A 26456-nucleotide genomic window follows, 5' to 3' on the forward strand; every position below is an offset into this window, starting at 1 on the left:
GAGAGAAAATCCCCTTTGAGTCGCACCGTGCGGAAGGCCGCCCCCTGTCGGCGGACGTCGGACTGCAGCCGTCACACAAAGCCTTTCTAGAATAACCATTTCGGCTTCGGGATAAAGTCTGATCGTTTTGATTAAGAACATGTGACTTAACTTCATATGTAATCTGCTCGAAACTGAAACGCGTTAAATGCTTTGATTATCCAGATTTGACCCATCTTTTAGTCTGTTTTTAGAAAGGACCGGTTGGAAGTTGGAACGTACTGCGGCTCCCGGCCAATCAGAAGTGAGTATTTTTCGCGCTGGTCGGAGCAGAGTTTGAGTTTCCCGCTCGTGATAAACCTCTGATGGACTTTATCACTTTTATCCGTTGTGGAGGATTTTAACAGGTAACAGCAAATCAACCGCCATCTACGTATTATGACTTTTGGGAAAATGCAATGGCATGACTTTGTGTAAACACACTTGTGAGTCTTTGGCGGCCGTAGAGTTACTGTTAACGCTAGCCCTGGACAACAAGCCCTAGTGCTAACACATGAGCCCAAGCGCTAACGGGGCTGCTAGTAGCTTAGCACTAGTGCTAACGGAGTTGCTAGTAGCTTAGCAATAGCGCTAACGGGGCTAGCCGTCTCTTGGAACATTATGTAGGGGTTTGAATGAGCTGTCATGCCGGACCCGGCAGCGACAGTGTGTATCGCCCACTGTCACACTGCATTACTGTTTATTTGATACTGGATTCATTTCTCAGTGGTGCATGAAGTACCCTGAGCGCCTGATGGTCGGTTCCCGGGGATGTCTATTTACCGGGGGGCTGATCATGGAGAGTGGGGCTTGACGGCTCTGGGTCTGAGCCCATCACTGGAGTGTTGCTCCGGGGGTTAGCCAGAGCCCATGTAGTCGGGACATTTCCTAATAATGTGGCTAGCCTCAAGTAGATAAGGTCTACAACACGGAAAGAATGACCGATCCTTTTCCAAGTCAGCACAACAACTTCGGTTATTTGAGAGAGATGCTTATTTTATTTTGAACATTATAGATGGTATCCACTCCCATCTGCTCTCTTTAGGGGGTAAAGGAGTACTGCTAGCCGGTAGCCATCCACCCGTCTGCATGCGGTGCCCTGGCTCCCTTCCTCCCCATTGATCACCGCTAGGAGTGAGCCCCCGTACATGTACAGCTAGGAGTTCGCCTCTATACACATAGAGCTATGAGTGAGCATCTGATCACAGAGCTAGGAGCTAATCTCTTGACATGTAGATGGTAGAAGGCCTCTGTCCAGATGGACGATGATTAACTGTGTTTTCCCTAACACTCGCAGTGAACAGCCGGCGTGCCAAATTGTTCTAAACAATCATTGCTTCAATGTATTAAAAAAAAAATAGCAGCTTGTTGATTGTGTTACTGGGGTTTCTATAGAGAATAATGACACCACAGGTGCAATTCTTTCATTTTCACACTTTCGAGTACTGAAATAACAATTTCACACAATATTATTGCACCCTAACAACCAAAGCATATCGGCTTTTCAACCCTTTCTTCGGCAGTAACATGTAGTATTTATCTGATCTTCTGGGGGCTGTCTAACAGACTCCATGTGTATGTGTGTTCTCCAGCTGAGCTCAGTGGATGGGATGGAGGGCGTAGGAAGCTCTCTGCCCTCAATGCCTGAGCCGGCCAGCCCGCTCAGCATGAAGCCTCAGTCCGACCCCGCCCGCAAGGGCCGCACCGACCCCAGCACCGACCCCACTCTCCTGCTGGACCCGGCCGCCCCGGTCCAGGACGGCGCTCTACAGAAGATGGCGGCCCACAATAACAACAACCACCACGAGCGGCTGAAGGACCTGACCTCCCGCGTGCTGAACGGCGACCAAGACAAGCTGCCCAAGCTGTGTTCCCCCCCGGACATCCCCGTCCTGAAGGGTGCCGACGCCCCGCCCACCATCGCCTCCCTACAGCGCAAAGCACCGCCCCCCACAGTGGACCCGGGCCCGAAGGGGCAGCTCACCCATCTGGCCGGCGAGTTTATCTTCTCCGGGAGCGATGAGGTGAAGAAGAGGAAGGGGAGGGCACCCAAAACCAAGCCTCCTGTAAAGTCCCTCCCCCAAACCAGTCCCACAAGGCCCACAACCTCCGCCACCGGCAGCAGCGGCCACCTGCCCAACGGCACCACCAGCCACCTGCCCAACGGCACCACCAGCCACCTGCCCAACGGCACCACCGGCCCCCTGCCAAACGGCCCTTCCAGCTTCCTGCCCATGGGCACCACCAACACCAGCGTTACCACCAGCCTCTTGCCCACTGGCATCACCAGCCTCCTGCTCACTGGCACCACCAACACCACCAGCATCTTGCCCACAGGAGCCACCAGCACCTCTGTGGCCTCCTCCCAGGTAGGAACCCTTCTCAATGTAGACATGGCTTTCTTTTTCGTCTAGGGACCTGAAGGACAATTGCATAGCCAAATCTGGTACTCTAGTCTCAGGATAGAGTCCCATCTAACACTAATGGAAATGGTTGATTTGGGTTCTTGTATTAAACACACTTTTTCCTAGGAAGTTAGGCGGGACTCTGTCCTAAAGATTTAAAAGAGTTCGGCGGGTTGATGACCTCGCTTTATAAATGACATGGTTAATGTTATTATAACGGTAGTTTAGTTATAAGATGACCGTGCTTTATAAATGACATGGTTGATGTTATTATTGAGGTAGTTTAGTACGATGCCCTTGCTTTTTTTTTTGGCTTTTGCTTTTTTTACATGATTATAATATTATGGAAATAGTTGACAACCCTTTTCTAGCATGTGTCTGAATCTCCCTGGATTCCACAGCTGCCCCAGCCGTCCCTCCAGCAGGAGGTGAAGGATAGAGAGGAGGTTGGAGAGGAGGCGACGGAGAGCCAGGGCATTAAGGAGGTGCAGCCAGCGGTTGGAGAGGAGGCGACGGAGAGCCAGGGCATTAAGGAGGTGCAGCCGGCGGTTGGAGAGAAGGAGACGGAGAGCGTTAAGGAGCAGGTGGTTGGAGAGGAGGAGGCCGAGAGCGTTAAGGAGCAGGAGCAGGTGGTTGGAGAGGAGGAGGAGGCCGAGAGCGTTAAGGAGCAGGTGGTTGGAGAGGAGGAGGCCGAGAGGGTTAAGGAGCAGGTGGTTGGAGAGGAGGAGGCCGAGAGGGTTAAGGAGCAGGAGCAGGTGGTTGGAGAGGAGGAGGAGGCCGAGAGCGTTAAGGAGCTGGAGCAGGTGGTTGGAGAGGAGGAGGCCGAGAGCATTAAGGAGCAGGAGCAGGTGGTTGGAGAGGAGGAGGAGGCCGAGAGCCAGGGCATTAAGGAGGTGCAGCCGGCGGTTGAAGCTGTAAAGGAGCAGTCTTCTCCAGTGGTCAGCTTCTCTGTGGGTGATGTGGTGTGGACCAAGGTGTCGGGATACCCCTGGTGGCCGTGCATGGTCTCTACTGACCCAGAGCTGGAGCATCACACCAAGCCCAAACCCAGAGGTAACCGTCTGTTCCTGGTAGTATGTGAGCGGCAGGTCTAACTAACCTATGCTTACGTGAAATGTGTCTCATAATGAACAGATAATTCAACCCTGCTTGACTCCAGACGTGGCCGTCTCTCTCCCACAGCCCATGGTCCTCCAGCGCTCCTGTACCACGTGCAGTACTTCGGGGACTGTCCTGAGCGGGGCTACATCCTGGAGAGCAACATGGTGCCGTTCCGTGGAGAGGAACAGTATGAGCAACTACAACAGGCCAACAAACAGCCAGCCGTCCGTATTGTCAAGAAGGTAAGGCTGGACGTCTAATAGCTGCTTGAATCCAAGGTCTAGTTTCCTTTCAAGAGAACCTATTCACTATTATACAGTTATTACTTAGTCATTAAATGTTACATTAAGTTAATTGTTATGTAAGTGTGGTTTAAATAAAATGCTTTTAAAAAAAAAAAAAAAAATGGTGATACAAACCGAATCGTGAGTTGGTGTATCGTTACAGCCCTAATTAAATGTATACGTACGGGCGCTAGAAGTAAGAGAACAGCGGCCATCATCAGAAAGGCCAAATAAGGGGTTGACCGGATTATCATCGGTTTGTTTTGGGTATTGGGTTAGGTGGTGCTGGTTTGGGTGGTGCTGGTGTAAGCGTTATGTTTCTCCAGTGGGTGTTGCTGGACTGGTTTGGGTGGTGCTGGTGTAAGCCTCGTGTGTCTCCAGTGGGTGGTGCCGGTTTGGGTGGTGCTGGTGTAAGCCTTGTGTGTCTCCAGTGGGTGGTGCCGGTTTGGGTGGTGCTGGTGTAAGCCTCGTGTGTCTCCAGCAGGGTAACGCCTCGGTTCCCAGGAAGTTCCGCGCCCAGTGGAGCGAGGGCGTGGGCCAGGCCCGGGAGGCCCTCGGCCTGTCTCTAGACCAGCGCATGGGCCGCTACTCCTACGTCTACAGCCCAGACGGGCTACGCCTCAACCCTCACGTGGTGGAGCAGCTGGCCAGACCCCCCCCGCTGGAGGAGCTGAGGCCAGGGGAGACCCCGGCCGGGGAGCAGGGGGCCGCCTCCCGTCTGGTCCCGCCCCCCCTGGGACAGACGGCCCCGCCGGGCCCCGGCCCGTCAACAGGGCAGCGAGAGGCGGCGGCCATGGGGGGGAGAGCTGGGAAAGGAGCGCAGGCCGGCCCCAAGAAGAGACGGAGAGGTCCCTCCAGCGCTGAAGACCCCCTCCTGCCCGAGCCTCACATACAGGTGAGCGGCCTGCACACGCTGCTGGGGCGGCGCTGGTGCAGCATGAACATGATTATGTGTTTGTTCTATTTTTAGAGTACGTCCTTTTATTTAAAAGGACGTACTCTACTGTAAAAGGCCCAAAGCAAGTTGTGAGTCGATTCAGAGCGATGGAACTCAGGAATTGTATATATACATTTTTATAAATACAAAAAATATATCTTACACCATTATGTGCAATATCAATACTATACTATAGTAAAGTATATATATATGTACTTTTTATGTCTTTGCCTGTTTTCTGGTATTTATGGAATTTTACAACCAATTACAATTAGGGCATTTGGCAGACGCTTTTATCCAAAGTGACTTACATCGGTTAATACACACATTGACACACCGACGGCAGAGTCAACCATGCAAGGCGACAGCCAGCTCGTCAGGAGCAGTTAGGGTTAAGTGTCTTGCTCAGGGACACATCGACTCTCAGCTAGGAGGAGCTGGGGATTGAACTAGCAACCTTTCGGTTACAAGACTGCTCTACCTCCTGAGCTAAGACAATACTACCATACTACCGAGCCATGCTACTATAATAACCTTATCATACTCATTTCAATCATCTTTTTAAAAATCCAAAGTCCTTCTTCGAACACTTGCCCTTTAGAAATGCTCTGTGCCTGCATACTTCCCAGCTGGGGGAGATAGAGAGGGCTGTCTAATCTTATCAAAATGAACGACCAGGTCGACCAGATGTCGCCACGGCCCTGCTTTGAGACGCTCCGCGAGAAGCGTGTGATTGAGTGTTCCTGTATTATGCTGTAGGAGTCCGGCTCCGCACTGCGTCCGGAGGCGTCCGCAGAGGTTGGTGGGACTCCGCTGAAGAGGAAGAGGAAGAGGGCAATCCAGAAAAACACAACCAACGCACTTTCAGCAACCATCAGCAAACCAGACGTAGCAGTGAAGAAAAGGTCCAGGAAACCTCCAGCCCTGACCGCCCTCTCTGGTTGGTGTAAACTCTCTGGTTCACTACTATATTAACCTCTGGGTGGTGTAAACTCTCTGGTTCACTACTATATTAACCTCTGGGTGGTGTAAACTCTCTGGTTCACTACTATATTAACCTCTGGGTGGTGTTAACTCTGGTTCACTACTATATTAACCTCTGGGTGGTGTTAACTCTGGTTCACTACTATATTAACCTCTGGGTGGTGTTAACTCTGGTTCACTACTATATTAACCTCCGGGTGGTGTTAACTCTGGTTCACTACTATATTAACCTCTGGGTGGTGTTAACTCTGGTTCACTACTATATTAACCTCTGGGTGGTGTTAACTGGTTCACTAATATATTAACCTCTGGGTGGTGTTAACTGGTTCACTAATATATTAACCTCTGGGTGGTGTAAACTCTCTGGTTCACTACTATATTAACCTCTGGGTGGTGTTAACTGGTTCACTAATATATTAACCTCTGGGTGGTGTAAACTCTGGTTCACTACTATATTAACCTCTGGGTGGTGTAAACTCTGGTTCACTACTATATTAACCTCTGGGTGGTGTAAACTCTGGTTCACTACTATATTAACCTCTGGGTGGTGTTAACTCTGGTTCACTACTATATTAACCTCTGGGTGGTGTTAACTCTGGTTCACTACTATATTAACCTCTGGGTGGTGTTAACTCTGGTTCACTACTATATTAAGTGAACCTCTCCCAGAGAGACTCCCAGTCTCTCTGGGAGAGTACACTCACTCTCTGGTACACCAGGGTACCTGGCAGAGCCGTCGGTCCCATGAGGGACCCCTGTGTTCTGATGAGCTTAATCTTTCTTTCTTTTTTTACACCGTCTTCTTGCTCTTGTCTTGTTAGCCAAGAAGAAGACGTCCGCCAAGACTCCGGCAACGAAAAGTACAGCCGAGCAGGAGGACCAGAAGCCCAAGAGGAAACGCAACACTGGCAAACAGACGGACAAACCAAAGGTGAGCCGCTAGACCTCGTCATTCACCCTGGGGACCTCCCAGTGCCAGGCCCAGCTGACCCAGGCTCTGGCCCAGAGTAGCACTGCCTTCAGCGGGTCCCAGCACGAGAAGGTTCTACAGTCTAGTCTCTGTGTCAACCCTGACCTGGTGCGCTTTGTCCCGCTGCAGGTGGGGAAGCTAGAGACGCCCAAGAGGCAGAGGCAGAGGAAGAGGAACACACCAGAGGAAGCTGCTGAACCAGCCAAGAAGAGGAGGAAAGGCTCTGTGTCGGGTAACTCTCTTCTCTCTGATCTTCTGGTACACAGAAACCATGCCTGCTGCAGATGATACTGTCTGCCTTCTTGCCGTTGAACTGAACGGTGCTGTGTTTGTTCTGTATGCTGCAGCAGTTCACACCCTGCCGCCACCATCTCCTCTGAATCCTCTGCTCTCCGTCGATATGATTGGCTAGTTTGAGATGTTAACTGCTTTATGCCCCGCAGTCGACCAATCACCTCAGAAGCAGCCAAGCTGCAAGAGGAAACAGGAAGTGGACCCTCAGGCCACGCCGTCCAAGGCCAAGAAGAGGCGTTCCTCTCCCTGTCCCGAGTCAGAGGTAAGAGGGCAAGGGTCAAACTTTAGGTGGAGGGCATGATGATGGCTCTCACTCAGGCTACATCCAGCCTCTACAGCAGGTGTAGAGGTGATTGAGCAGGTGTAGACGTAATGGAGCAGGTGTAGAGGTGATGGAGCAGGTGTAGAGGTGATGGAGCAGGTGTAGAGGTGATGGAGCAGGTGTAGAGGTGAAGGAGCAGGTGTAGAGGTGATTGAGCAGGTGTAGAGGTGATGGAGCAGGTGTTGAGGTGAAGGAGCAGGTGTAGAGGTGAAGGAGCAGGTGTAGAGGTGATGGAGCAGGTGTAGAGGTGATGGAGCAGGTGTTGAGGTGAAGGAGCAGGTGTAGAGGTGAAGGAGCAGGTGTAGAGGTGATGGAGCAGGTGTAGAGGTGATGGAGCAGGTGTTGAGGTGAAGGAGCAGGTGTAGAGGTGAAGGAGCAGGTGTAGAGGTGATGGTGAAGGAGCAGGTGTAGAGGTGATGGTGAAGGAGCAGGTGTAGAGGTGATGGTGAAGGAGCAGGTGTAGAGGTGATGGTGAAGGAGCAGGTGTAGAGGTGATGGTGTAGGACAGGGGTGTCAAACTCATTTTAGCCTAGGGGCCACATGGAGGAAAATCTATTCCCAAGTGGGCCGGACCGGTAAAAATATGGCATAATTTTGTAAAATTAAACATGCTGTGAGCACACCAAACACAGGTTTCCCATTTACTTCCGTGAATAAAAAGTACAATGACCATTTTTCTTGTAAAACTCTGCACTGTGTCCACTTTTCGTCTTTTTGACAGAGACATTTTGGGGCAATGAGAGTGCCAAAGCGCATAATGTTGGAAGTATAAAGGTACGGCCACACCAACCGCGTTGCTCGCGGTAGGGGCGTTGAAAATCGGCATTTTTGCATAGGGAACCATTGGTCTAGGCACGGTACACGCGTTGAAGCGTTGCGTTGGGGGCTTTAGGCGCGGAAGTTGCACGTAATTACACACGTAAACGCAGCCTGGCGGACTATTTCTCTGCTGATCAACACTACGAATGCTGGAAACACACCAGACACACCATGTGAAGTTATTTAACCCGATTAGTGTTATTTATATCAGAGATTAGTTAATCTAACCCGATCTAAACTCTATCATGCACCCAAACGCGGCGTTTGGGTTTCCTACCTCGGACTCCAGCGCAGCCACGGCCGACATCTTTCTTTATTCTGGGTGGAAATAGTTATAGTTACGCCATTAAATGCGTTTATGGAAACATTTTTAGCGAGAAATGTGCATTTTAATTTCATAATTTTTGCTCAGTGAATGTGAAGGATGTTTGGTTTGATAGTTATGACGAAGAGGGAACGCTCCGTTCACTTGCATGGACATGGACTCATCTAGCTGCGGTGGCGCGGTGACGCGGTGGAAGCGTTGAACCACCACACACCGATCAAGCGTCAGGTTAGGCGCGGTACTCGCGGTATCCACTGCGAGCAACGCGGTTGGTGTGGCCGTAGCATAAGGCAGAGCGACAAGGTAGCTCCGGGCTAGCTGCACTACCTGTTTATACTTGCTCCCTGCTCAGCCCCGGTATAAAGTTTGCTTGCTTAACATAATTGCTATTGCGATTTCTAGTGGACACATTAAGAACAGCAGTTTCTTTCATTGAAAAATAGCAGATCATTTTACGTTACATTCCAAAGCGACTTCCAGTTACACACAATTGTCCAGTAGTTCAATGTACAACAAATTAGTCAGTGCCAGTCAATGCAATTCATGTAATGCTAGGAAGGATTTTTATATATATATATATTTTTTTTTTTTTTTTTTTTTTTTTTTTTACAATACTGTACTTCACAAAATCATCTCGCGGGCCGGATTAAACCCGTTCGCGGGCCTGATCCGGCCCGCGGGCCGTACGTTTGACACCCCTGGTGTAGGAGCAGGTGTAGAGGTGAAGGTGTAGGAGCAGGTGTAGAGGTGATGGTGATGGGGCAGGTGTAGAGGTGAAGGAGCAGGTGTAGAGGTGATGGGGCAGGTGTAGAGGTGAAGGAGCAGGTGTAGAGGTGATGGTGTAGGAGCAGGTGTAGAGGTGATGGTGTAGGAGCAGGTGTAGAGGTGAAGGAGCAGCTGTAGACGTGATGGTGCAGAGGTGATGGTGCAGTTGGTTCCTTTGCTCCAGGGCTCTGGCAGTGAGGAGCGTCCCGACTCGCCCAGTGACTGCCTGGACGACCCCAAGAAGACGGAGAGACTCAGCGGAGCCAGGAAGGAGCTGGTCTGCCAGGTGAGGCTGCAGACTGTTTAAAGCTAATCTGTTGACGCGTGTGCTGTGGGACTCCCTACCCGTTTCCATACTTACTGGAGGGAGAGGGTTGGGGTAACGATGATCTGGAGTCAAACCCCAACGCTTGCAGCTGTAGAAACTCTCACACTCATGTTGTGTGTATTATACGACTTTACTACTCAACTCTGATTGGTCAATCACAGCATTCAGTGGTCTGTTATTTCAGAAAATCCAAGTGTGCTCGCGCTTGTGTGTGTGCGCGCGCGTGTGTGTTCGTGAGTGTGTGTGTGTGTCCACTTACTGATTGTTTAGTAAGTATCTGTCATAATTGTTACCTAAAGCCTTTCAGGCTTCCCCTTATCTCTCTGTTGTAGGGTGGTTTGCGTTCTCGGTGTGGTTTCAGTCATTCGTTGTGCGTCTGTTCCTCCAGGTGTGTGAGCAGCCCGCTGAGGACCTGCTGGCCTGTGAGGGTCCGTGTTTTGGGATGTTCCACCTGTCCTGCTTGGGTCTCACCGTGAGGCCAGAGGATAAGCTCCTGTGTCAGGAGTGTACGACAGGTGAGTCTCCGGACAACACCGTCCCATGGTCGGCTGAAACCTGCAGAGTCGGGATCTCTTCATTGTCATTGCACATGGTACAACCAGATTTAAAGGCAATCCAGATGTGGCGTTTCACAACATTTTAAATATATTGTGGCAACCCCGATCGTCGGCGGCTGGGATTTTCAAAGGAGACGCTCCAAACAGGGTTGCAGGTCAACGGTTTTATTTCGGTCACCTCACGTGTAAAAAGGTAAAACAAAGGACAACATAAGGTCTTCCTCTTATGGGGTAAAACGGGGCCGTCTCCGGGTCTGGTCCGGCTGCAAGGTCAGCGTCTCTATCGCTCCCGTCTTCTCCCACTCAGTCCTGGGGGGGGATGGGTTGGTGCGATCTCCCCCCCCTGCGTCTCTCTAACTCGGCTGTCCTCCCGGCACGAGCCCCAGGGCTGAGAGAGCCGCGAATGAGTGGAGCAGCAGGCTCTTTAAGCTGCTTCTCCACCGGTTCCTCAGGTGCTCTTCATCTCCTTAATTGGCAACGGACGGGTTGCCACAATATAAGAAAGGTAAAAAATCTATACAATCGATAAAATCGAAGCAAAAACATATAAAATATACAAATAACGAATGAGGATAATTATTTTTATTTATTTTTTGCAAAGTAGTGTTGTCCAGTTTTTTAATAGTGCAAATTGGTACATTCAGGATGTTTTTAAGGTGCTTGTGAAATTAGATGTAGGAGGTGAGGAGAGCCTTGCTACCAGGTGAGCCTTGGCACCAGGTGAGCCTTGCTCCCAGGTGAGCCTTGGCACCAGGTGAGCCTTGGCACCAGGTGAGCCTTGGCTGCCAGGTGAGCCTTGTGACCATCTGACCGTTAACCTCCCCCTTCTCCAGACATCCACCCCTGCTTCGTCTGTAAGCAGACCGAGGGTCCGGCGGCTCTGGGGGCTGCGCTGCGGCGCTGCTACGTGCCCAACTGTGGGAAGCTGTACCACGAGGCCTGCGCCCGCCTCAACCCGCTCAGCGTGTTCGACCAGCGCGGCCTCCGCTGCCCGCTGCACACCTGCCTCAGCTGCCACCTGGGCTGCCGCTCCAACGGCAAGGCCACCAAGGGTAAGGCTACGCTATGGCTATGCTACGCTACACTAGGGTGGGGCTAGGCTACGCTAGGGTGGGGCTAAGCTACGCTAGGGTGAGGCTAGGCTACGCTAAGGTGAGGCTAGGCTAGGGTGAGGTTACACTATGCTAGGCTAGGGTGAGTCTGTGTACTATGCTAGGGTGAGGCTAAGCTAAGGCTACACCATGCTAGGCTAGGGTGAGGCTACAGTAGGCTAGGGTGGAGGCTGTGCTAGGCTAGGGTGAGGCTACCCTAGGCTGGGGCTACGCTATGCTAGCATAGGGTGAGGCTACACTATGCTAGGCTAGGGTGAGGCTACACAATGCTAGCCTAAGGTGAAGCTACATTAGGCTAGGGTGAGGCTATGCTACGCTATGGTATTGCCTCACTATGCTAGGGAGAGGTTATGCTACCCGTGTGTGAGGCTATGCTAGGGTGAGGATACGCTAGGATGAGGTGTGTGTGTTATCTAACATGTATGTGTGTGTGTAGGTAAGATGATGCGGTGCCTGCGCTGCCCGGTAGCCTACCATGTAGGAGATGTGTGTGTGTCGGCGGGCAGCCAGGTGGTCACCAGCACGGCACTGGTCTGCACCAGCCACTTCAACGCCAAGAAGGGCTACAGCCACCACAGCCACGTCAATGTCAGCTGGTGCTTCGTCTGCTCCAAAGGTAGGCCACGCCCCCCCCCCCCCCCCGGCAGCCTACCTTGGATTCCTCACGCTCAAGGGCTGATTGTGCTTCCACGTTGATTAAACGCAAGGGCGTTTTTAGACCCTCCTTGAGTCCAACGCAAGGGCCTGACGTGCGCCTCCAAAAATGTTTAACCTTGCGTCGAGGCGACGCAGCATCAAGGGCTGTGATTGGTCCGCTCCCTAAAACCCGACGCAGAACCAAGACAGGTTCACGACTGCGTCGAAGCGTCTAAGTGGTCCTTGCGTCAACGTGGAACCATAATCCGCCCTTCAGGAAGGCTGGGTTATAACCAGAGACGCAGGTTTCCCTTGGGTCGGGTATTGATGCGTGTGTGTGTGTGTGTGTGTGTGTGTGTGTGTGTGTGTGTGTGTGTGTGTGTGTGTGTGTGTGTGTGTGTGTGTGTGTGTGTGTGTGTGTGTGTGTGTGTGTGTGTGTGTGTGTGTGTGTGTGTCTACCTACAGGGGGTCAGCTGCTGTGCTGTGAGTCGTGTCCGGCCGCGTTCCATCCGGACTGTCTCAACATCTCCATGCCCGAGGGCAGCTGGTTCTGCAACGACTGCCGGGCCGGGAAGAAGCCCAAGTACCAGGACGTGATCTGGGTCAAACTGGGCACCTACAGGTGGGTGGGGATCCAGAGGGGAGGGCGGAGCTCTCACCTGGATCTGCAGCCGTGTGGGCGTTGCCAAAGAGGAGACCTTGTATCATTTGGTCTAGGGCTGAACGATTTGGAGAAGTAATCGAATTGCGATTATTTTGACCAATATTGCGATTGCACTTGAATGTGATTTTTTTTGATTGATTAAGTTCCTTATGTTCTGTATTATTCACTAAAAAAGCAATAAATCATTTTTTAATATGACCAACACAGCATTGGAATTAGTCAACATGTAAACTGCTCTTTCCTTTAGGCCAGGCCGATGTGTTGAGAGGATTTTAACTATTGAATTGTGAAATAAATATAACTCTCCAGTCAGTAACTGCAGTCTTTGCGATTTCTATATAGCGTTCTATTACATCGCGATTTCGATTTGAATTTGACTAATCGTTCAGCACCTATTGGGTCTCTGGGGAGTCATAACACAGACGGTTCATTGCTCTCCAGGTGGTGGCCGGCAGAGATCCGACACCCGCGCACCGTGCCCACCAACATCCAGCACCTGCGCCACCAGATCGGAGAGTTCCCCGTCTTCTTCTTTGGCTCCAAGGACTTCTTCTGGACCCACCAGGGCCGGGTGTTCCCCTACATGGAGGGCGACCGCGGCAGCCGGCACCAGAAGACCAACATAGGCAAGGTCTTCAAGAACGGTGAGGATCTGCCCCAAGACTCGACCGCGCTGCATGCCTTACCTCCTGTGAGCGCAGAAAGGCCCTGGAACAGGATGAACAGGAGCCCTGTGATCTCATCGTGAAGGCAAAGGGGGAATCTCTCACATTTAGAGGATTTAGCAGACGCCTTTATCCAAAGCGACTTACAACCATTTATACACACATTCACACACCGACGGTGGAGTCAACCGACAGCCAGCACATCAGGAGCAGTTAGGTTAGGTGCCTTGCTCAGGGACACCTCGACACTCCGTTAGGAGGAGCCGGGGAACCAGTCAACCCGCTCTACCTCCTGAGCTACTGCCGCCCATCTCTTGAATCCCTTGTTTCAGCCCGTATTAATCCGATGTTTTGAGTCACCGGCTGTCAGGCCTTCACTGTGCGTGACGCATTTTTTTCCCACAATCCTCAGCTCTTCTGGAGGCGGAGGAACGCTTCAAGGAGACCAAGCTGAAGCGAGAGACCAAGGAGGCTCAGGAGAACAACAAGAAACCTCCCCCCTACAAGTTCATCAAGGTCTCGGACGGTGTTTAATGGTGCTTTAGAAGCTGTGTGCAGTACCAGGCTCGACCACCAGGTCTTTCTATAAAGCATACCATCCATTTTGAAGTAGCTTCCGCTAGTTCCTGAGGTTTTAATTAGAAGTTTTAAGTTAGATTGTTGCTGAGGTTCTGGGACGTTTCAGGCTGGGTCTGTGTAGGTTCTATTTAGAACTGTGAAGGTTCTATTTAGAACTGTGTAGGTTATATTTAGAGCTGTGTAGGTTCTATTTAGAGCTGTGTAGGTTCTATTTAGAGCTGTGTAGGTTCTATTTAGAGCTGTGTAGGTTCTATTTAGAACTGTGTAGGTTCTATTTAGAGCTGTGTAGGTTCTATTTAGAGCTGTGTTGGTTCTATTTAGAGCTGTGTAGGTTCTAGATGGATTGTTTTGGCTCCAGAGTGTCTTGGTACCGGTGTGATCTACACGGTACCGCATCCTCTCGGAGCGAGAGAAACCAAACGGGATGGGATTGGGAATGTCACACATCAGCTCAGTGTGATGTTACAGTAACCCAAACCACATGATCTACAGTAACCACAGCACGTTACAGTAACCACATGATCTACAGTAACCACAGCACGTTACAGTAACCACATGATCTACAGTAACCACATGATCTACAGTAACCACATGATCTACAGTAACCACAGCACGTTACAGTAACCGCATGATCTACAGTAACCACATGATCTACAGTAACCACATGATCTAAAGTAACCACAGCACGTTACAGTAACCACATGATCTACAGTAACCACAGCATGTTACAGTAACCACATGATCTACAGTAACCACATGATCTACAGTAACCAAAGCATGTTACAGTAACCACATGATCTACAGTAACCACATGATCTACAGTAACCACAGCAACCACAGCATGTTACAGTAACCTAAAATGGTATGTGGGGGGGTCAGTTGTTAGAATATGATCCATTTTGAAGTAGCTTCCTCGCTCTACTGACCCGCTCAACTGACCCGCTCTACCTCGACCGCTCTCCCTGCAGGTGAACCGGCCCTGCGGGAAGGTGCAGGTGAGCACGGCGGACGTGTCGGAGATCCCCAAGTGTAACTGCCGTCCGTCGGACGAGCGTCCGTGCGGCTTCGAGTCGGAGTGCCTGAACCGCATGCTGCTGTACGAGTGCCACCCCCAGGTGTGCCCCAACGGGACCCGCTGCTGCAACCAGGACTTCAGCAAGCGCCTGTACCCCGACACCAAGATCATCAAGACCGCCGGCAAGGGCTGGGGCCTCATCTGCCTCCGCGACATCAAGAAGGTAGGCCGCTGCTGATTGGCCGACTGTGAGGGGGGGCGGGGTCTTGTTCCTAGAGAGCTTCCTGAACTTCAGCTGGATTCACACCGCTGTCTTCAGGACAAACCTCTTCCACCCCGGTGTTCTGCAGCAAGCTAGTTAGTTAGTTAGTGTCGAGTTGGTTAGTGAGTGATGGTGCTGTGTGTCCGGCAGGGGGAACTAGTTAGTTAGTGTTGAGTTGGTTAGTGAGTGATGGTGCTGTGTGTCCTGCAGGGGGAGCTAGTTGGTTAGTGACTTAGTTAGTAGGTTAGTGGTTAGTTGGTTAGGTAGTAGGGATGGGCATGAGGAATCGATTACTCGAGTACTCCTCGTTACAAATGAACTCGGTTGGTGGACAGGCAAACAGGAGTTAGCATATACACACACAAACAAATTTGTCTGAAGCAAATTTATACATTTTCTGTCGGCGCCACTAACGCATGCCGTGGGCACAAAGCAAATTAAATGTATCCATTTCTGTGTGGCGCGTGCCGTGCCGTGTGCAGGCACGCCAGAATTCAAAAAGTTAAGAGATGGCGGTTAAAGCAAAGCGCAGCGAAGAATTGAAATACTTTAAAGACATAGGAGATCATAAGGTGAAATGTAAAATATGCCAAGCGAAATCGAGCTACCAGAGTACTACAAGTACTATGCGGCAACATATGCTCCTGAAACACAACGGTGAGTTCGGGAAAGCAGACCCGCAGCAACCAAGTGTGTCGGCTATTTTCACCGCCGCAAGACGCAGCTGAAATCCCGGGCGTGTAGAGAGGATCACAACGCTGAGTATTCCCATAGTCCATTTGCTGCCGTTTTATTTGCAGCTTTAAATTATTTACAATAGTTAGGCTACTTGTTTCGTTTTAGTTTTTTTTAAACCGTTACAGGCCTTGGTTCGACGTGATTTAAATTGTGAGACGCATATTTATTTTTGTTAGGAAAATGTGTTTTGATCGTTTGCAAAAATAAATAATGAAAACTCTGATAACTCTGACTGTTTTGATGGAGAATAAGCATTACCGTATTTTCCGGACTATACGTCGCTCCCGAGTATTAGTCGCATCAGTCAAAAAATGCTCCATGACGAGGAAAAAAACATATATACGTCGCATCGGTGTATAAGTCGCATTTATTTTTAAACATTTAAACAAGAACGTTTAGTCTGGAGAGACTGAATAAAATTGCAATAGCAATATAGGTGTGTCGGTCCCACTCGTAGTTCTGAGAGTATACCGAATTCAGTGACACCGGCATTCCACCGGACGCGTATGCGCCGCGGTCCTAAACCTGAGTGCACGATCGGGAGGTGGAAGTTGCGCTTTAGACACAAGTCCAGCGGAGGGCTCCAGTTTTCGCCGGCCAAGTCATGCGCTGTGATATGTGTGACAGCTATGTTGCACAACATTGCAGCTAAGGCTGGGGTAGCTTTGGTTGAACCGGAGGACATTGAGGACGATGACGACGAGAATATAATTTATTCGGTGGTGCAGTAGGCTTGCAGCGTTCAGTTGTAGGCCTAATGAATGACGGTGCCATCTTGCGGCCGAAGATTATGTACGCACAATTTTGGCATATAAGTCGCTTCGAAATATAAGTCGCAGGGCAAGCCAAACTACAAAAAAACCGCGACTTATAGTCCGGAAAATACGGTACATGTTTGGTTGGTAATATTGCCGTTCATCATCAGGCCTATTCCTGCTGCAGATGCGTTGCATTCTAAAAATAGATTCGATTTAACGAGTACTCGATTGATCACTCGAGTTTGGAATTTACTACTCGTGCCCATCCCTAGTAGAGATGGTGCTGTGAGTCTTGCAGGGGGAGCTAGTTAGTAAGTGGTTAGTTTGTGAGTTAGTTAGTGATGTTGCTGTGTGTCCTGCAGGGGGAGCTAGTTAGTCAGTAGGTTAGTTGGTTAGGTAGTGATGGTGCTGTGTGTCCTGCAGGGGGAGTTAGTTAGTTATTTGGTGGTTAGTTGGTTAGTGAGTGATTATGCTGTGTTTCCTGTAGGGGGTGTTAATTAGTTAGTTAGTGGTTAGTTGGTTAGTGGTGGGTTGGTTAGTGAGTGATTATGCAGTGTTTCCTGTAGAGGATGTTAATTAGTTAGGTAGTGGTTAGTTGGTTAGTGGTGGGTTGGTAAGTTAGTGATGGTTCTGTGTGTCCTGCAGGGGGAGTTTGTGAACGAGTACATCGGGGAGCTGATCGATGAGGAGGAGTTGGTTAGTAGGTTAGTTAGTGATGGTTCTGTGTGTCCTTTAGGGGGAGTTTGTGAACGAGTACATCGGGGAGCTGGTCGATCAGGAGTTAGTAGGTTAGTTAGTTAGTGGTTAGTTAGTGGTTAGTTAGTGATGGTTCTGTGTGTCCTGCAGGGGGAGTTTGTGAACGAGTACATCGGGGAGCTGATCGATGAGGAGGAGTGCCGAGCCCGGATCCGGTTCGCCCAGGAGAACAACATCTCCCACTTCTACATGCTCACCATCGACAAGGTACCAGCCCCCTCCTGGAGCTGTGTAGGTTCTATTTAGAGCTGTGTAGGTTCTATTTAGAGCTGTGTAGGTTCTATTTAGAACTGTGTAGGTTCTATTTAGAGCTGTGTAGGTTCTATTTAGAGCTGTGTAGGTTCTAGATGGAATGTTTTGGCTCCAGAGTGTCTTGGTACCGGTGTGATCTACACGGTACCGCATCCTCTCGGAGCGAGAGAAACCAAACGGGATGGGATTGGGAATGTCACACATCAGCTCAGTGTGATGTTACAGTAACCCAAACCACATGATCTACAGTAACCACAGCACGTTACAGTAACCACAGCACGTTACAGTAACCACATGATCTACAGTAACCACAGCACGTTACAGTAACCACATGATCTACAGTAACCACATGATCTACAGTAACCACATGGTCTATAGTAACCACATGATCTACAGTAACCACATGATCTACAGTAACCACAGCACGTTACAGTAACCACATGATCTACAGTAACCACATGATCTACAGTAACCACATGATCTACAGTAACCACATGATCTACAGTAACCACATGATCTACAGTAACCACAGCAGGTTACAGTAACCACATGGTCTACAGTAACCACATGGTCTACAGTAACCATATGAACTACAGTAACCACAGCATGTTACAGTAACTACTACAGTGTGTTACTGTAACCACATGATCTACAGTAACCACATGGTCTACAGTAACCACAGTATGTTACAGTAACCACATGATCTACAGTAACTACATGGTCTACAGTAACCACAGTATGTTACAGTAACCACATGATCTACAGTAACCACAAGATCTACAGTAACCAGTGTGTTACAGTAACCACAGTATGTTACAGTAACCACATGGTCTACAGTAACCAGTGTGTTACAGTAACCACAGTATGTTACAGTAACCACATGGTCTACAGTAACCACATGATCTACAGTAACCACATGATCTACAGTAACCACAGCAGGTTACAGTAACCACATGATCTACAGTAACCACATGGTCTACAGTAACCAGTGTTACAGTAACCCCATGGTCTACACTCTACAGTAACCACAGTATGTTACAGTAACCACATGATCTACAGTAACCATATGAGCTACAGTAACCACAGCATGTTACAGTAACTACTACAGTGTGTTACAGTAACCACATGATCTTCAGTAACACTAACATGTTACAGGCACCACACCATATTACAGTAACCCACCCCATGTTGTGTCCAGGACCGGATCATCGATGCCGGGCCCAAGGGCAACTACTCTCGGTTCATGAACCACAGCTGCCAGCCCAACTGTGAAACGCAGAAGTGGACGGTGAACGGAGACACCCGGGTCGGGCTGTTCGCTGTCTGCCCCATCCCAGCAGGTAAGGAGGGTTAGACAGTACAGAGACAGGTCATTAAGGAGCAGGTAGGGGTTAGACAGTACAGAGACAGGTCATTAAGGAGCAGGTAGGGGTTAGACAGTACAGAGACAGGTCATTAAGGAGCAGGTAGGGGTTAGACAGTAGATAGGTCATTAAGGAGCAGGTAGGGGTTAGACAGTAGAGACAGGTCATTAAGGAGCAGGTCGGGGTTAGACAGTAGAGAGAGGTCATTAAGGAGCAGGTAGGGGTTAGACAGTAGAGACAGGTCATTAAGGAGCAGGTAGGGGTTAGACAGAGAGGTCATTAAGGAGCAGGTAGGGGTTAGACAGTACAGAGACAGGCCATTAAGGAGCAGGTAGGGGTTAGACAGTACAGAGACAGGTCATTAGGGAGCAGGTAGGGGTTAGACAGTACAGAGACAGGTCATTAAGGAGCAGGTAGGGGTTAGACAGTACAGAGACAGGCCATTAAGTAGCAGGTAGGGGTTAGACAGTACAGAGACAGGTCATTAAGGAGCAGGTAGGGGTTAGACAGTACAGAGACAGGCCATTAAGGAGCAGGTAGGTTTTAGACAGTACAGAGACAGGTCATTAGGGAGCAGGTAGGGGTTAGACAGTACAGAGACGGGTCATTAAGGAGCAGGTAGGGGTTAGACAGTACAGAGACGGGTCATTAAGGAGCAGGTAGGGGTTAGACAGTACAGAGACGGGTCATTAAGGAGCAGGTAGGGGTTAGACAGTACAGAGACGGGTCATTAAGGAGCAGGTAGGGGTTAGACAGTACAGAGACGGGTCATTAAGGAGCAGGTAGGGGTTAGACAGTACAGAGACGGGTCATTAAGGAGCAGGTAGGGGTTAGACAGTACAGAGACAGGCCATTAAGTAGCAGGTAGGGGTTAGACAGTACAGAGACAGGTCATTAAGGAGCAGGTAGGGGTTAGACAGTACAGAGACAGGCCATTAAGGAGCAGGTAGGTTTTAGACAGTACAGAGACAGGTCATTAGGGAGCAGGTAGGGGTTAGACAGTACAGAGACGGGTCATTAAGGAGCAGGTAGGGGTTAGACAGTACAGAGACGGGTCATTAAGGAGCAGGTAGGGGTTAGACAGTACAGAGACGGGTCATTAAGGAGCAGGTAGGGGTTAGACAGTACAGAGACGGGTCATTAAGGAGCAGGTAGGGGTTAGACAGTACAGAGACGGGTCATTAAGGAGCAGGTAGGGGTTAGACAGTACAGAGACGGGTCATTAAGGAGCAGGTAGGGGTTAGACAGTACAGAGACAGGTCATTAAGGAGCAGGTAGGGGTTAGACAGTACAGAGACAGGACATTAAGGAGCAGGTAGGGGTTAGACAGTACAGAGACAGGTCATTAAGGAGCAGGTCGGGGTTAGGCAGTACAGTCTGGCCCGCCCTCAGACTGACCAGGTGTTCGTCTGCAGGTACGGAGCTCACCTTCAACTACAACCTGGACTGTCTGGGCAACGAGAAGACGGTGTGTCGGTGCGGGGCGCCCAACTGCAGCGGGTTCCTGGGAGACCGACCCAAGGTGAGCCTGCCTCTGCAGCCTCAGGGAACACCACTCATAGGACGACTTTAACATGAATAGATATATGAAGTATTTATATAAGGGCTGTCAAACGATTCAGAAACGTAACCGCGTTCATCTCAATGTATCGGTGAGTTAACTCCCGATTCATCCCAACTCGTTTTTATTTTATTTTAAATCCACTACAATTGAAATGTACTTAATGTACTTAATAAGCAAATTCTGGACCAACGGATCTTTGAGTTTTATTGACTCACACAGTTTGGGTTGAATATGAAAGCCACCGATTTGGGAATAGGTAAACAGGTAATTAATTAGTACAATTGTAAAGTTAACCAACAGTTACTACAAGTGAAGTTAAATCCAAATGTTTAGCGCCACAGATTTGGAAGCTGTAATCAGGCTGTCGCTCCCTGCTCTGGTCTGAAGGAGGCCGCTGGGTCCTTTGAGGAGGGGGAGTAGGATCAGTGTAGTACTGTAGTAGAGGATGACGTGGCTGCTCTGTGTTCAGACGTCCAGCGCCGCTCCCTCTGAGATGAAGGTGAAGAGGGTGAAGAGGAGGAAGAGGAGGAGTGAGGGCAAGCGGTCGGAGGACGAGTGCTTCCGCTGCAGAGACGGGGGACAGCTGGTGATCTGTGGCAAGAAGAGCTGCACCAAGGCCTACCACCTGGCCTGCCTGGGGCTGGCCAAGAGGCCCTTCGGTAAGACCCCCTACCCCCCTAACCATCCATCAAGACCCCCTAACCCACCACCTAGACCCCCTAACCCCCCTAACCCACCATCAAGACCCCCTAACCCCCTAACCCACCATCAAGACCCCCTAACCCCCCTAACCTACCACCTGGCCTGCCTGGGGCTGGCCAAGAGGCCCTTCGGTAAGACCCCCTACCCCCCTAACCCACCATCAAGACCCCCCCTACCCCCCTAACCCACCATCAAGACCCCCTAACCCCCTAACCCACCACCTAGACCCCCCACCCCCCTAACCCACCACCTAGACCCCCTACCCCCCTAACCTACCATCAAGACCCCCTAACCCCCCTAACCTACCATCAAGACCCCCTAACCCACCACCTAGACCCCCTTACCCCCTAACCCACCACCTAGACCCCCTAACCCACCACCTAGACCCCCTAACCCACCACCTAGACCCCCTTACCCCCCTACCCCCCCTAACCCACCACCTAGACCCCCTTACCCCCCTACCCCCCCTAACCCACCACCTAGACCCCCTAACCCACCACCTAGACCCCCTTACCCCCCTACCCCCCCTAACCCACCACCTAGACCCCCTTACCCCCCTATCCCCCCTAACCCACCACCTAGACCCCCTAACCCACCACCTAGACCCCCTTACCTCCTAACCCCCTAACCCACCACCTAGACCCCCTTACCTCCTAACCCCCTAACCCCCCACCTAGACCCCCTTACCCCCCTACCCCCCCTAACCCACCACCTAGACCCCCTAACCCACCACCTAGACCCCCTTACCTCCTAACCCCCTAACCCACCACCTAGACCCCCTTACCTCCTAACCCCCTAACCCACCACCTAGACCCCCTTACCTCCTAACCCCCTAACCCACCACCTAGACCCCCTTACCTCCTAACCCCCTAACCCACCACCTAGACCCCCTTACCTCCTAACCCCCTAACCCACCACCTAGACCCCCTTACCTCCTAACCCCCTAACCCACCACCTAGACCCCCTTACCTCCTAACCCCCTAACCCACCACCTAGACCCCCTTACCTCCTAACCCCCTAACCCACCACCTAGACCCCCTTACCTCCTAACCCCCTAACCCACCACCTAGACCCCCTTACCTCCTAACCCCCTAACCCACCACCTAGACCCCCTTACCTCCTAACCCCCTAACCCACCACCTAGACCCCCTTACCTCCTAACCCCCTAACCCACCACCTAGACCCCCTTACCTCCTAACCCCCTAACCCACCACCTAGACCCCCTTACCTCCTAACCCCCTAACCCACCACCTAGACCCCCTTACCTCCTAACCCCCTAACCCACCACCTAGACCCCCTTACCTCCTAACCGCTTACGTCTGACGGCTCCTTTGACGGGAGGCGGTCATTCTTCCCAGAGCTAGCGTCGCCCAGGACGACAGCCAGTTGGGAACGTTCCTCCTACTGCCCCCGAAGGCTCCCCCAGTAGGCCATGGCTCGTCCCTGAGGGGTCGGTGGTGGATGATGACCTGACAGACCCAGTGTGTGACTGTTGTGTTGGTGGTGGATGATGACCTGACAGACCCAGTGTGTGACTGTTGTGTCGGTGATGGATGATGACCTGACAGACCCAGTGTGTGACTGTTGTGTCGGTGGTGGATGATGACCTGACAGACCCAGTGTGTGACTGTTGTGTCGGTGGTGGATGATGACCTGACAGACCCAGTGTGTGACTGTTGTGTCGGTGGTGGATGATGACCTGACAGACCCAGTGTGTGTGACTGTTGTGTCGGTGGTGGATAATGACCTGACAGACCCAGTGTGTGACTGTTGTGTCGGTGGTGGATGATGACCTGACAGACCCAGTGTGTGACTGTTGTGTTGGTGGTGGATGATGACCTGACAGACCCAGTGTGTGTGACTGTTGTGTCGGTGGTGGATAATGACCTGACAGACCCAGTGTGTGACTGTTGTGTTGGTGGTGGATGATGACCTGACAGACCCAGTGTGTGACTGTTGTGTTGGTGATGGATGATGACCTGACAGACCCAGTGTGTGTGACTGTTGTGTTGGTGATGGATGATGACCTGACAGACCCAGTGTGTGACTGTTGTGTTGGTGGTGGATGATGACCTGACAGACCCAGTGTGTGACTGTTGTGTCGGTGGTGGATGATGACCTGACAGACCCAGTGTGTGTGACACTGTGTTGTGTTGGTGATGGATGATGACCTGACAGACCCAGTGTGTGACTGTTGTGTCGGTGGTGGATGATGACCTGACAGACCCAGTGTGTGACTGTTGTGTCGGTGATGGATGATGACCTGACAGACCCAGTGTGTGACTGTTGTGTCGGTGGTGGATGATGACCTGACAGACCCAGTGTGTGTGACTGTTGTGTTGGTGGTGGATGATGACCTGACAGACCCAGTGTGTGTGACTGTTGTGTTGGTGATGGATGATGCCCTGACAGACCCAGTGTGTGACTGTTGTGTCGGTGGTGGATGATGACCTGACAGACCCAGTGTGTGTGACTGTTGTGTTGGTGATGGATGATGACCTGACAGACCCAGTGTGTGACTGTTGTGTCGGTGGTGGATGATGACCTGACAGACCCAGTGTGTGTGACACTGTGTTGTGTTGGTGATGGATGATGACCTGACAGACCCAGTGTGTGACTGTTGTGTCGGTGGTGGATGATGACCTGACAGACCCAGTGTGTGACTGTTGTGTCGGTGATGGATGATGACCTGACAGACCCAGTGTGTGACTGTTGTGTCGGTGGTGGATGATGACCTGACAGACCCAGTGTGTGTGACTGTTGTGTTGGTGGTGGATGATGACCTGACAGACCCAGTGTGTGTGACTGTTGTGTTGGTGATGGATGATGCCCTGACAGACCCAGTGTGTGACTGTTGTGTCGGTGGTGGATGATGACCTGACAGACCCAGTGTGTGTGACACTGTGTTGTGTTGGTGATGGATGATGACCTGACAGACCCAGTGTGTGACTGTTGTGTCGGTGGTGGATGATGACCTGACAGACCCAGTGTGTGTGACTGTTGTGTTGGTGATGGATGATGACCTGACAGACCCAGTGTGTGACTGTTGTGTCGGTGGTGGATGATGACCTGACAGACCCAGTGTGTGACTGTTGTGTTGGTGATGGATGATGACCTGACAGACCCAGTGTGTGACTGTTGTGTTGGTGATGGATGATGACCTGACAGACCCAGTGTGTGACTGTTGTGTCGGTGGTGGATGATGACCTGACAGACCCAGTGTGTGTGACTGTTGTGTTGGTGATGGATGATGACCTGACAGACCCAGTGTGTGTGACTGTTGTGTTGGTGGTGGATGATGACCTGACAGACCCAGTGTGTGTGACACTGTGTTGTGTTGGTGATGGATGATGACCTGACAGACCCAGTGTGTGACTGTTGTCGGTGATGGATGATGACCTGACAGACCCAGTGTGTGACTGTTGTGTTGGTGGTGGATGATGACCTGACAGACCCAGTGTGTGTGACTGTTGTGTTGGTGGTGGATGATGACCTGACAGACCCAGTGTGTGTGACTGTTGTGTTGGTGGTGGATGATGACCTGACAGACCCAGTGTGTGACTGTTGTGTTGGTGGTGGATGATGCCCTGATAGACCCAGTGTGTGACTGTGTTGTGTGTGTGACTGTTGTGTTGTGTGTGTGACTGTTGTGTTGTGTGTGTGTGACTGTTGTGTTGGTGATGGATGATGACCTGACAGACCCAGTGTGTGTGACGGTTGTGTTGGTGGTGGATGATGCCCTGACAGACCCAGTGTGTGTGACGGTTGTGTTGGTGATGGATGATGACCTGACAGACCCAGTGTGTGTGACGGTTGTGTTGGTGATGGATGATGACCTGACAGACCCAGTGTGTGTGACTGTTGTGTTGGTGGTGGATGATGCCCTGACAGACCCAGTGTGTGACTGTTGTGTCGGTGGTGGATGATGCCCTGACAGACCCAGTGTGTGTGACGGTTGTGTTGGTGGTGGATGATGCCCTGACAGACCCAGTGTGTGTGACTGTTGTGTTGGATGATGACCTGACAGACCCAGTGTGTGACTGTTGTGTTGTGTGTGTGACTGTTGTGTTGTGTGTGTGTGACGGTTGTGTTGTGTCCCGCAGGGCGCTGGGACTGCCCGTGGCACCACTGTGACGTGTGTGGGAGGGCGTCGAAGGCCTTCTGCCAGCTGTGTCCCAACTCCTTCTGCAGCGCCCACCAGGAGGGGGCGCTGCAGGAACGCCCCCCCTCCTCCCCCTCCTCCCCCTCCTCCTCACAGCTGTGCTGCCTGGAGCACGACCTCCAGGACTAAACCACCGGGACTAGACCACCGGGACGAGACCTCCAAGACAAGACCTCCAGGACCCCCCTCTGGACTAGACCACCTGGGAACCCCCTGGACTAGACCACCTGGACTAGACCACCTGGACGAGACCTCCAAGACAAGACCTCCAGGACCCCCCCCTGGACTAGACCACCAGGACCCCCCCCCTGGACTAGACCACCAGGACTAGACCACCGGGACGAGACCTCCAGGACCCCCCTCTGGACTAGACCACCTGGGAACCCCCTGGACTAGACCACCTGGACTCGACCACCTGGACTCGACCACCTGGACTAGACCACCAGGACCCCCCCCCTGGACTAGACCACCTTGACTAGACCACCAGGACCCCCCCCCCGGACTAGACCACCTTGACTAGACCACCAGGACCCTCCCCTGGACTAGACCACCTGGGCTCCCCCCTGGACTAGACCACCAGGACCTCCCCTGGACTAGACCACCTGGGCTCCCCCCTGGACTAGACCACCAGGACCTCCCCCCCTGGACTAGACCACCGGGCCCCCCCTCTTGGCTAGACCATCAGGGATCTCCAGGACCCCCCCCCTGGACTAGACCACCAGGACTAGACCACCAGGACCCCCCCCCTGGACTAGACCACCTGGGCTCCCCCCTGGACTAGACCACCAGGACCCCCCCCCTGGACTAGACCACCTGGACTAGACCACCTGGGCTCCCCCCTGGACTAGACCACCAGGACCCCCCCCCCTGGACTAGACCACCTGGACTAGACCACCTGGGCTCCCCCCTGGACTAGACCACCAGGACCCCCCCCTGGACTAGACCACCTGGGCTCCCCCCTGGACTAGACCACCTGGACTAGACCACCGGGCCCCCCCTCTTGGCTAGACCATCAGGGATCTCCAGGGCTCCCCCCTGGACTAGACCACCTGGGAACCCCCTGGACTAGACCACCTGGACCCCCCCTGAACTAGACCACCTGGACTAGACCACCTGGG

At 51.6% G+C, this 26456-nt stretch overlaps 1 protein-coding gene across 1 annotated transcript; it reads left to right on the forward strand.

Annotated features, from left to right (window-relative positions):
* Nucleotides 1–201: 201 nt before the first annotated feature.
* nsd2 (nuclear receptor binding SET domain protein 2) lies at nucleotides 202–25913 on the forward strand. The gene is made up of 23 exons (XM_056589799.1): nucleotides 202–283; nucleotides 1611–2387; nucleotides 2825–3082; nucleotides 3173–3476; nucleotides 3606–3766; nucleotides 4290–4703; nucleotides 5505–5685; nucleotides 6551–6660; nucleotides 6829–6931; nucleotides 7143–7255; nucleotides 9409–9510; nucleotides 9941–10067; nucleotides 10943–11161; nucleotides 11658–11837; nucleotides 12323–12479; nucleotides 12963–13165; nucleotides 13599–13702; nucleotides 14734–15003; nucleotides 17385–17501; nucleotides 18745–18886; nucleotides 20326–20432; nucleotides 20944–21133; nucleotides 25280–25913. Exons 2-23 carry the CDS (start codon nucleotides 1629–1631, stop codon nucleotides 25465–25467), a joined length of 4509 nt encoding a protein of 1502 aa, XP_056445774.1. The 5' UTR covers nucleotides 202–283; nucleotides 1611–1628; the 3' UTR covers nucleotides 25468–25913.
* The last annotated feature ends 543 nt before the right edge of the window (nucleotides 25914–26456 follow it).

This window comes from Gadus chalcogrammus, chromosome 5 (genome assembly GCF_026213295.1).
Source record: "Gadus chalcogrammus isolate NIFS_2021 chromosome 5, NIFS_Gcha_1.0, whole genome shotgun sequence".
In the NCBI taxonomy this organism is placed as follows: Eukaryota; Metazoa; Chordata; class Actinopteri; order Gadiformes; family Gadidae; genus Gadus; species Gadus chalcogrammus.

Excerpts from the sequence above, each read along its gene's own strand:
- nsd2 (XM_056589799.1), top strand. The coding sequence starts at position 1,629 with ATGGAGGGCGTAGGAAGCTCTCTGCCCTCAATGCCTGAGCCGGCCAGC. Across the intron at positions 2,388-2,824 it reads CCTCTGTGGCCTCCTCCCAG|CTGCCCCAGCCGTCCCTCCA; the intron begins GTAGGAACCCTT and ends TGGATTCCACAG. Across the intron at positions 9,511-9,940 it reads GGAAGGAGCTGGTCTGCCAG|GTGTGTGAGCAGCCCGCTGA; the intron begins GTGAGGCTGCAG and ends CTGTTCCTCCAG.